Below are 12309 nucleotides of genomic sequence, written 5' to 3'. Positions count from 1 at the left end.
CCTCACTGACATCTGAAAGGTAGAGCTTAAGATGACTTATATGACAGCATGGAATGGTTGAAAAAGCAGTAGACTAGAAAGAAGATCTAAGTCTCCTAAAAAGGTACTATATTACCTTGTGCAAATCACTATTACCTTGTGCAAATTACTTAAGTTTCTTTGACTTTTGGAATTAAAGGAATGAATAAGTGAATTCCAGAGATTCTAGCCTATTTGAGGACTCTAACCTGTTTGAGGACTCTTCTACTTGTAAGATTCAGTTATTCTTTAATTTACAATTTTGAGGATGAGATTATTATTATTGTTTAGGGAATATAAATGATTGTTACTGACCATGGTTCTCCATTAGCTGGAAACTGTAGCCAAATACCTTTTCCCAGCTCTCTGTTCTTTTGATTTTTTTCCCATACCTGCTAAGCCTCTTAGAACTTTTCTGGTCCCCAAGTCTTTTGATCTTGGGGGTATGTTGTGCCTTAGTGTGGACTTGGCTGGTGAAAGAGGTTCCTTGGTGCCAGGAAATGGACAGAGTGCTGAGCCAAGTGGCTCTGATATCCTGCTGTTGTCTTTACAGTCAGGTGGGCACGCTGCCTCCATGGAAGGGCGAGGACCATACCGGATCTACGACCCTGGTGGTGAGGGCAAGCAAGGAGAGGCCTCTGCCGCTTTTGAGCATCTAGTGGAAGAGAATTCCCGACTGAAGGAAAAAATGCAAGGGATAAAGATGTTAGGTAATGCAGACACCCATCTTCCCACTTTTCCCCTTCATCCCAGGATATTCCAATGTTCTTCTACTCCATGGTCTTACTATCCAAGGATCTTTGCTTATAGCTTGCTGACTAACTCCCAAGTAATAGTTTGATATTGTAACTTACTCTAGTGTGTACTCCTGATTTCTTTTAGTTGAGTTATTGCTACCTTATGGATCCCAGCCCTACCCAAGTCTCTCCCTAAGCTTTCCTTGCTGCTCAGGAGGAGTCATTTCCCTGACTGTCTCCAAGTGGACAGGATGGAAAAGGGGGTGCAGAATAAGGGAACCGGTGTTTGCCCTTATTCTAGGAATAAAAGATAAGGGAAGAGGTATTGCCTGTGGCCTGAGCACAGAATGGACATAAGAACTGTCAGCACAGGTAGAACACAAAATATTCTGCCTGACATTTTGTGGGTGTGCCCCTGGCTGCCTCTTGTTCATACAGTTAGACAGGATCTCTGTTCTCTGTCCTGTCCATTCATTCATCCAACAGACATCCATTAGTTATTTACTTTATACAATGTCCCAAACTAGGTCCTGTGGAAATACTAAAGATAAACATCTTTTAGGAATGTGCAGTATATTTTTAGGATTCAGGTAGTTGATCCTCACTAAAGCATGCTGTGATCTTGGAGTAGCTAGATTTCTCATACATATGTCTTATGGCCATCTTCTTCTGGTTTGGGGATCAGGGGAATAAAGATAGCCCATTCCTTTTCCATATCCTGATATCTATTATATTAGCCTTGTCCTTGTGGCTGTTAGGAATGCTTCCTTCCTTTGGCCTCATGTTTCCAAGGACCCTGAGGAAGTTGCCAAATTGTAAGAGATATTTTTTTAGGGTTAGAGTTCCATTCCCTTACAAAGGGTGTCACCTGGAAAATTTGACATTCTAGTTTGCCTCATGCTATAGTCACTCCAGGAAACACTGCTATGATTTGTATTGTGACTTAAGAATTACAGGTTGGCATGATGTATAGGGGACTTTTGAAGTGAGCTTTTCCTGCTCTTTCAAATACTCTTTTTTCTTGTTACTTCTCCTATTAAGTACCTCCTCCTATTTAAGGGCTACCATAAGAAATTATCTATAGCAGGGGTCCTCAAACTTTTTAAATAGGGGGCCAGTTTACTGTCCCTCAGACTGTTGGAGGGCCGGACTATAGTAAAAACAAAAACTTTGTTTTGTGGGCCTTTAAATAAAGAAACTTCATAGCCCTGGGTGAGGAGGATAAACATCCTCAGCTGCCGCATCTGGCCCGCGGGCAGTAGTTTGAGGACCCCTGATCTATAGGAATGGTGGAGAAAGTTAGAAATGGGTGTGTGTGTAATTTTAATTTAGAAAGACAGTTCAAGAAGGGTTATTGTATGGACAGGTGGTGGCATAGTAAATGGAGTACCAGCCTTGAGGTCAGAATGTCCTGAGTTCAAATCCAGCCTCAAATGCTTACTAACTGTGTGACCCTGGGCAAGTCACTTAACCCTGATTACTTTTCCTGCTGGCCCTCCCCCCCCCCCCCCCAAAAAAAAAAAAAAAAGGTCAATATGCTATCATGGAAACTCTGCCCATTATGTATGATATTTTTCAGATCCTGATGTACATGATAAAATCCATACTAAAATGCTCCTTCCTCTGCTGGGTATCAGGGAGGGAACATAGTACCCATCCTCCAGCTGAAGAAAAGTGAGGTTCTGTGCCAATGACTGTTTCTTCATAGTCTTATCTAAGGATGGAGAATGGGAAGTAATCTTAGCTAATTCAGATCAGCAGTTTTAGGTTATATTTGAAACACACAGCTCTTTAATCACTTAGTCCTCCATTTCTAGTATCTGCTCTGGGTGGAATGTATGATTTTTGGGCCTAACCCAATGGAGATACTTGTGGCTATCCCCATTTATTACTGTGTTAGGATGAAGAGACTCTGACATTAATACTGAAGGAGCCACAAATAACCATGCTTTTAAGCTTGAGATGATCTCTTCACATAATCTCATGGCATTTTCCCCACATTCTCTGCTCATAGTCATATTCCAACTGATCTTATCCAAAGTACACTGGTGTCATTCTATCCTGATAAAAAGGGCTCTTTCTTTAACTTTTATTTCACTCCTTACAGCCCTGGGGCCATGGGACTATCCCTGAGTAATCTTTCACATGCTATGGAAGATGCCTCTCATGCCCTCTTATGCTTCTACAGTGCCTCATTCCCCTTTCATGTACCATAACACTGAATTCCTCTTATACATTCTCATCTTCTTTCTTTTCACAGAAAAATCCTTGAATTTTATGTTATCCAAGCTCTGTCTTTCTTACAGGATTTAATGTGGTAGGAACATGGGCTGGCTGTTAAGACAAGAACTTTAGTGGTGGATATAGAAAAGCTCCCTGCTTTTGCAGAAAATTGGGCAGATACTTGGAGTTCAGAAAAACATTGGGACAAATAGACATCTTTGGGGTTTTCTCTAGTGTCCCCATGGGTTTAGGGAGGCTTATTTAGTTCCATTTCCAACCAATCCATGCCCCAAGATAATGAAAAATTATCACCCAAATCCAGAGCTTTCATTTTAAATAAGTATTTTCCCCATCCACACAGCCCATGCTATCAACAAGTAGCCAAGATGGCTTGGTTTAGACTTTGTTTCCTCCACCTACTCTTTCCAGTTAGGCTGTGATGAAATCTAAGCATGGAAAGAGTGGGGGAAATCCAGGAATTGAACTGAAATATCCAAACTTGGGATTTAGTCAGTTTGGTGGAGTTTTTTAGTTCTAGGTCCGGAAGCAATAAGTCTTGGTCAGTTATGGTAAAGAAATGCTAAGGAAACTGAACCTTCTTGCTGCACTTTTCTCCCCCTTTGGCCCCAGGGGAACTGCTGGAAGAGTCCCAGATGGAGGCATCCAAGCTGCGCCAAAAGGTAGAGGAACTGGCCAAGGACAATGAGCTTCTCCAGCCATCTCCTCCCTCATCTTCCTTTGATCACCTAGCTGAGCTCACAGGTATGATGGCAGTGTGTTATTCTAGGGTGGAAGTCCCTATGTGTACTAAAAAATGAACTTGCTTATCATCCAGAAGTCCACTGTATTCATGCATATTTGTCTATACTCTCATCCAAATTATGTTCTCTTTTTTAAAATAAAAATTGAGTCTGCCCATCTCATTCAGGTTGAAAGCACAAGGGCTGCTCATGAGCCTGATCCCACTATTGACATGGGAGTTTTGATTTTCGCTATTTCTGATCTATCAGCTTCATCTAAGTCACAGGCTACAGATGTGAGCCACCATACCCTGCTCAACTTCTGATTTTAACACTTCTACAATTCTACAAAAAACACTTTCAATGTTTATAAAGTGAAGAGATTAAGCGGCATAGAAATTCTGAGCTGAAAAAGATAGAGAAAGAACTGGAAAGCATCTAGTCCACCTATAATGAAATAAAAGCCTTTATTTTAAATAAAATAATTTTTATTTAAAATAAAATATTTTAAAAAAAAATAAAAGTCTTTATTGTTTCTCACAAATGTTTTTCAAGCCTTTTCTTAAATGCCTCCAATGATGAGTGATGAGGAATCTGCCACTCTCTGAGGAAGCCTGTTCCATTTTGGGATATCTTGAGAATGGTTTCATCACCTTTTAGGGGAAAAAATCTTTTTTGCTATTGTTTAGCAAAAAGAAAGAAAGCTTAGCTTTCTTGGGGTCAGTGGATTAGTTTTGGATTAGATAATCTTTAAGATTCCTTTGAGCTTTAACATTTTGTTTTCTCAGGTCCCTTTCAATTCTGATATTTAATGATCTGTGCTCTCAGATCCTGTTTCTGGTGTTATATGATCTAAGCATGCTTCATATCCTCTTTCTGGAATCATTTAGGTGTTTACAGTTATTCAAAGCATGAGTCACAATGTGGCATAATGGAGAGATTGCTGGATTTAGAGAGAATGGCACAGGTTCAGATCCTGCCTCTGGCACTTAGTACTACATGACAATGGGTAAATCATTTATCTTGAAACTCAAGAAATTGCATACCACCTTATCCTTCATTGACAACATCATAGAACTTGTGTGTGTTGACAGGGAGATGGACTAGTCCTCATATTTTACCATTTTTGTGGAAGAAAAAAATATAAAATTACAAATTCATTTATCCTGCATTGGATAATCTTTAAGAAGGAAGACTTCTAATATTTTTACATAATAATTTTTATATAGAAAATAGCAAAATACAAACATTTATAGTTTTACTTCCTCTTATTTTCTGCTTCCTCCTCTTTTCTTACTCTAAAAAGGAGTCAAGAAACCCTTTTTTTAACCCTACTTTGCTTTCATGATGCTTAGGAGGTTATGTCACTTCTGTGTTTGCTTCAGAAAAATTCACACAAGTGTTATTCTCAATAGCAGATGAAAATGGCTGCCAAAAAAATTTCCCTTTGTATCTTATAATTGCCTAAAGCAATATCCATGTATTACTTACCAGATTTATGTAATAGATTCAATTTATCTAACAACTTTAGTATAAAAATGCTCAAGTTCCTTAAAGTGCAGCTTTCTAATTAGTTAAAAACATCCTTGCTAAGGGTAGCCAGGTGGATGGAACACCAGGCCTGGAGTCAGAATCTTACTAGCTTTGTGACCCTGGACAAGTCACTTAGTCCTATTTGTCTCAGTTCCCTCATCTGTAAAAATGAGTTGGAGAAGAAAATGGTAAATCACTTCAGTCATGCAGACATAGACATGCTGTTCAGACAGCTGAACAAGAACAAGAACAAATCCTTGCAAATGTTTTGATACTGTTAATATCAAGTAGTGAAACCCTTCAGTTTCAGTTCACTTCAGCATTTATGATTTATACAGTAATTACTAGAGGTAGAGGCCATTCTACTTGTCTATCTGCCTCTATTCTAATTTTGGTTTAAAATGTTCCAAGATAACTGCTTTTCATGAGAATTGGCCATTTTTGTTAGTGATCTGTTCCAGTGTTGGGCAAGATCTCCACAGATGGGCAAATCCATTACAGTCTCTATGCCTTTCACTGCCAAAAGCTTTTGGCATTTTCCTTATACCTAATTTGTCTTGTTTACTGTAGTTCAAGCCCTCTTCATTGGCAACCATAATAAATTTTCACCTAAATCTTCTTAGTGAATTAATCCTCCTAGCCGCTCTGAAAGAGTGTTGTTATGAAAGACTGTTGTTATTCACCACTTTACAAATGAGAAAGCCAAGATGCAAAATAATTGTGACTGTTAAATAGTGTGAGCATAGCCCTAGGAGATCAATATTTTTTAGATTATATAAGGAAGTCAAAATTCAGAAAATTTTCTAAAATTGCTGACCATCCCTTCTTAAAGAACTCTAAAAATCACATTGAATCCTTGCTATAACCCTGAGTAGAATCACAGAGTTATAGCTCTAGAGCTGAAACAGGATCTCAGAGGCCAGATAGCCCAATATCTTCTTTTTATAGATGAGAGCCCTGAAACTTAGAGAAGGTAAGTATTAAGGCACACAGATAGAAAGTGACAGAGCTGAGGCTCTATGACATAGAGTTCATCTTTACACTTAACATAATCTGGTCTTGACTTCTTTCCTTATGTTAGTTTTGATCTAGAAACTCTCACTGGCTGTTTGCCTGAATTTCCATGATGTTTGATTGGATCCTGGAGAAATAACTTAGAACAGTTTGAGCAATTCTGTTTAGCTTTTGGCAGTGCTAGGCTTAGGAACTGTAGGGGACTTGCTCATTTGTGGAGATTTTTTAAAAATGATAATTGCTGGAATAATCTACATAGTTTGCATTTTGAAGAAATCAGGTAAGAACAGTAGCCTGGCTTCTAAGAATTTTTCCTAGTTTTCTGGGGAGATGGTGTTTTATGTCAAGAAGGAAATAAGATAACCATTTTATCTGGGAAACCCTAAGGAGGTTTAACCAGCCACCCTTTTCCTTAAACAAATTACTAAAATCAACCTTTTGGGAATACTGCTTATAAAGAAAGGCTCTTATTATAGAAGAAAAAAAAAACAAATTTAGGAATCTGTCTATTCACTTGGCTTCCTTTTCTCTGTTTTCTAGGAGGTAATACAAACCTTGAGTTGCCTCCAGTCAATCCAACTGGCTCTAGACATGAGCAGGCACCTACAGTGCAGAAAACTCCATCCAGTGTAAGTTCTGTTAATATCTGTGATCAATATTGTACAGATTCTCTAGGTTTAAAAAAAATCTGATAACACCTGGTCTAATGGAAAGAAAGTTGGATTGTGACTCAGGAAACCTACTAACTCATTTATTGTATAACTTTGGTAAAGCCACTTATTTTTTATGGGTTTTCCTCTTTTTACTTCTTTTAAATTAAAAAAAATGGACATTTTAAATTTTATATCACCTTCATTTTCAAATTCATACCTGCTCTCCTCTCCAGAGGAAAGAACCATCCCTTGAAACAAAGATTTAAAAAAGAAGAAAAAACCGGTTCAGCAAAACTAACACATTAGCCATGTCTTAAAGCTTATACAGTATTCCATATCCAAAGTCTTTTCCACTCTTCCAAAAGGGAAAAGAGATATTTTCCCAAGTCTAATCCAGGGCCAAATTTGATCATTTTAATTAAACAGGATTTGTTTTATTTTTAAAAACTATTCATTTTTTATGTTTTTTTTTGTTCTTTGGAAATTTGTTAACATTATAGACTTAAAATTAGATTATAGATGATTATATTAAGACTATATATTAAGATTATACAGCTATAATAAATCAGTATTTATGTAATATAAAATTCTGATTTTTTTCATGCATCAGGGTATATAAACTTGATGTTACATTATGTAATATTTAAATATACTTGTAGATTTTGTAGCTTTTAAAAACATGTACAAGTTACTACAGTATTTTTAATGAAACAAGTATCACTCTTCTGTTATAAATACTGTTTATATTTTTTGCATGCCTGCTAAATATAGGATCTGCAGCAGTTTTTCATACTTCAGAATACAATACATCTGGAAACTTCTAATGTGAATAAGCTCAAATGTATTATTTATAATAGATTTTAGTTCCACATAAGAGTTGATTCTTTGACACAGAAAATAAATTAATGATGTCAGCTATAGTTTAATTCTTGAAGAACCTCTATACTTTTTAATAAATGCATCTGAAAACCCTTCATGTGCAGATTTCATTCTTTATTTTTAAAATATTTTCTTTTTCATAATTACATATAGAGACAATTTTTAATTCACTTTTTAAAAATTTTGAATTCCAGATTTTCTCTTTTTCTACCTCCCTCTGAAATAAGTGATCTGATATAGATTATATATGTGAAGTCACAACAGTTAAAAAAAATTCTTTCCATTTATACTTTCATTTTGTATATTTTTTTCATGGTTTTGCCTATTACACTCTCAGCTCATATGGGTCACCTAATGCTTTTCTGAATACACTATTTCTTTTTGGTGTTGTAATATTCTATTATATTAAAATACCACATTTAGTTACTCCCCAATCAGTTGGAACCGGTTTGTTTCCAGTATTGTTATGAATATTTTCTTTGTGACAGTATATTCCCATTTTCAAATGAATCTTAGAGCAAAGGATCCTATCCCATTATTAGAAAGGCAGACTCAAAAAATTCAACCAATATTCGTTATTGGGATCATATAAATAAACGGTTTCACGTGCTCTTTATAGTCTGGTTCACCACTCTCTCTCTAAATTTATTTCATATTACTCCCTTTTGTACAATTTATGTTCCAGCCAAATGTATTATCTCTTATCTCTGTGTTTATTCCTGGAAAACACTCTCTTTTCATTTCTACTTCTTAGAATTCCAGTTTCTTTCAAAGTTTAACTCAGATGCCATCACCTTTAATAGATTTTTCCTAACTCATTCATCTCTTCCATCTTGAAATTACTTTGTATTTACTTATCTGCGTACTTGTTGTTTCCACCCAGTAGAATGTAATTTCCTAGAGGGGAGGGACAATTTTGTTTTTGTCTTTTTATAACCATAATGTAGCCCTGTGCCTGACTTAAAGTAGAAGTTTAACACACACACACCACACACACACACACACACACACACACACACGTATTGAGAGAGAGAGAGAGAGAGAGAGAGAGAGTTGATGTTGAATGATTTGAACATTTCTAAAAGACAACCCTAATTAAGTGAAGAAATTGCCCCTGTCCTTTAGGAATATAAACTAAATGTCTCACTTGCTTGATAATGTGAGTAAAAGGAGAGACCTGGAGTCTATTACTGTTGAAGGAAAGGCTCTGCAGGTATATAGGGGTGTACCAAAGGTAGGGCTGAGGAACCTGCATTGATGGATCCAGCAAAGGGTCACTAGTATAGTCACATTTCTTAAAAGAGGAATATGAACAAAATAAACATTCCAGGGTTCTTTAAGCTATTAGCCTTATGGACATGAAAATTGGACACATTAGAAACAAGAATTGACTATATGGAGTAGTGGAAATGCCCCAAGATTGCAAATCTAGAGACCAGTGTTGTGATCCCAGCTCTGCAAACTAAGACCTGGTGATCTTAAAAAAAATCACTTCTAAGTGTCTTTTTCCTTTTCTGTAAAATGAAGGTATTGATTTGTTCTCTAAAGTTCCCTCCAGCTCAGACAACTGTGAGTTTAAGTCTCAAGTTATTTTAAATATTGGTCTTTGGGAACTTTGGAATGAGGGTAGAGTGATAAGCAACTAAGGTCTAGTCTAGGTCTTTGAGGCAGACTCAAAAGCTGCAGCAGAACTTCTAAGTCGGCCTGAATTAGATTAAAATGTAATTGGGAAATCTTTAAAAAAGGAAATAAATATACAGTACAATTTAGATTATTTTAATTTATGGTTTTCTAAGCCCACATGCAATCTCCAGAATACCAGAGCACTACAAATAAATAAAGCCAAATTCAAGCTGTTTACATTAGCTGCCCCCCAGATTGTAGGAGTAACCAGTCCAAAGACAGAAGACCCTACTTGTTTTATATAATCAGTTCTGATTTTGCCATTGATTTATTGTGGGATCTTGGGCAAGTAATTTCATTTTTCAGGAATCTAATGAATCTATAATTTCATTGTGTACCTCCATATTTTTCCACAAATCTTCATAAAGAAGTTATCCATTATACTGAAAGCCTTCCTCCAGTATTTTTTTCATATTTCATATCTACTAGTGCAGCAGTAGGGCATTTCCATCTATTACATTACAGTTTGCTCTTCTTTTGTGGTCAACTGGATCTCCTTTTCCATTCATACACATCTTTGGTCACGTTTGCTTGCATGTTATTATTGATGATACTCTAGAGCTTACTTATGTCCTCTTTGTGGCATTGCCTCTTTGGTCAAATACATCAGAGATGTTAAAATCAAAGGGAACCTGATTAAAATACATGTGAGAAATTTTAAGCAAAATCTTTAACACAATATAACACAGTTTATTTGTGCTTTTCCAAGTCAATATATGGCCTGATCTATACCTATTTGAGGTTGATACCACTTTTCTGAATCTTTTATTGTCATATCATGCTGTTATATGGTATACATCAGTAGTGTTTGCTGTTAAAAGATAAACTTTTATGTCAAGAAGGAGCTGTGTTTTTCCATTGGTAATCCAGTTTCCTCTTTATTAAATTTTGAACCAAGACTATTGTCCATTTACAGCGGCTAGCTAAGGTTTTTGTACTAACTGACCAACATACTCATTGAAATGTATATAGTATTCTGGAAAGTATCTATTTTTCATAATTTTCCAATATTGATTGCTAATTGCTAATCTTATCTGATTAGCCATGATTGTCATTGACCTGTAGTATTTTGGGATTTGATGCAGTCATCATTACAAAATCATCTGTGGTTGAGTACTTGGAAAGCTTCCCCAGGGTAACCTACAGAGAATTTCTTTTCTATTTGGACTCTACTTAGTATCATATATTAGGAGGTCAGGTAGTCCCATATATTGGGAAGTCAGGTAGTCCAATCTCTTTCCTTTACACATGAGGAAATTGAGGCTCAGGTTGAGGGGCACATTCATACATAAGCTCATCTCATGTAATTCTATGGTCACATTTTCCACTACATGTAACTTGTATTTTATGAAGACTTTCTTTCAAAGAAAGTTGTAAGACATTTGAATTAGGGAGCCCTGAACTATCAGAAAAAAAGAATCTTTATCAGTAGGTAATTCTGTTTCTAAATCTATCTCTATCTTATCTCGACAGAAAATTACTTATTACTACCATGAAAATAATTTTATTTTTGTTTTTAAATTTTCTTTTCTGTACTTAATAAGCATCAACAAATACCGACATTTCAAGATACAAAGAAGAGCAGAAAAGAAAGTTATAAGAAAATGAACTTCATTGTACAATTTAATAAAAGATATATAGGTATACATACCACATATGTGTGTGTGTGTATTATGTACATATAGATACAAATATTTTTTACATATATACACATATACATATAGATTAAGTTTAACAAAGCATTTCTGGTCCTCTTTTGCTCTTTTTGTTTTCTTCTGTTCATGAAAAAAATTATTTCTTGATACTGTTTTTTTATATCTATCACTACTCCCTAAACTACTCTTCCTCTTCCAAATAGAAATGCTCAAAGCAAATATGTAAAGTCTAGAAAAACAAATGAACACATTGGCCATGTATGAGAATGTGTGCCTCATTTTCTCTCTACACCATCATCTTTCTGCCAAGAGATGGGAGGTATGTTTCATCATCGATTTTTTGATGCTCTTATTAATTCATAAGTTTGTTCTTCTAATTCTATTCATTTGATTCTGTATTAGTTCATACTGATCTTTATGCATTCCCCTAATCTGTCATTTTCATTTCTTACCCTGCAATGAAATTCCATTATATTCATATACCACACTTTGTTTAGCTGTTCCCTAATTGATGAATATCTATTTTGTTTTCAGTTCTTTGATAAAACAAAAGGTACTACTAAAAATATACATGTAGATGCTTTTGTTCTTGACCTTCTTGAGCCCCATGCCTAATAATCATATTAATCACTTTCAAATTAGATGTTTATATGCACATATTATCAGATTATTAGCTAGTTAAAGCAAAGGTTAAAACCAAAACCAAGAGAGAAACTGTCTACAATTTCAGTGGCTCCTTCCTGTTCTATCATTGAAACAGACTGTTAACTCTAAAATACAGGAAAATAAAAACTAAAACATATTGTCATACATTTTCAGAAAAGTTTAATGTAAAAAAGTCACCATGTAAAAATAATATTCCTCTCAGTTTCTACATATAGGAAAAATTTCTGAGGAATAATACCTACTACTCAGAATATAAATATTGGATAGACTTTTTGTTCAGTCCTTATTTTGCAGCTAAGGAGATGGAGGCCTACCTGAGGTTATGCATCTAATTAGTAAATGAGTAGTAATAACATTCATTAAGGAGTTCTTTGTGAAACAGGATATATAGACATAGTCTATCCTTAATTTATTATGAGTGAGGGGAAAGTACTAGATTTTAAATTACTCCAAAGAAATAACAATTTGGTACTAGTTAAGAAATAGAGGGGTTGGTCAGAGGAACAGA

At 35.6% G+C, this 12309-nt stretch overlaps 1 protein-coding gene across 7 annotated transcripts in view; it reads left to right on the top strand.

Moving 5' to 3' along the window:
* TNIP1 (TNFAIP3 interacting protein 1) overlaps positions 1–12309 on the top strand; it is a 66721-nt gene that overhangs the window by 19924 nt on the left and 34488 nt on the right. For 4 of the 7 annotated variants that reach the window (XM_031953549.1, XM_031953543.1, XM_031953544.1 and 1 more), the window contains exons 2-3: positions 3609–3740; positions 6806–6894. In XM_031953549.1, the coding sequence (XP_031809409.1) occupies positions 3632–3740; positions 6806–6894 (198 nt within the window). In that variant the 5' untranslated portion in view covers positions 3609–3631. Of the gene's footprint in view, positions 1–571; positions 729–3608; positions 3741–6805; positions 6895–12309 lie in introns of all 7 variants that reach the window. The other 3 variants (XM_031953548.1, XM_031953546.1, XM_031953547.1) reach the window with 1 other exon arrangement.

This window comes from Sarcophilus harrisii, chromosome 2, assembly GCF_902635505.1.
Source record: "Sarcophilus harrisii chromosome 2, mSarHar1.11, whole genome shotgun sequence".
NCBI classification, from domain to species: Eukaryota; Metazoa; Chordata; class Mammalia; order Dasyuromorphia; family Dasyuridae; genus Sarcophilus; species Sarcophilus harrisii.
Note: the sequence above shows the minus strand (reverse complement) of the source record. Positions and strands in the feature narration are given on the sequence as shown.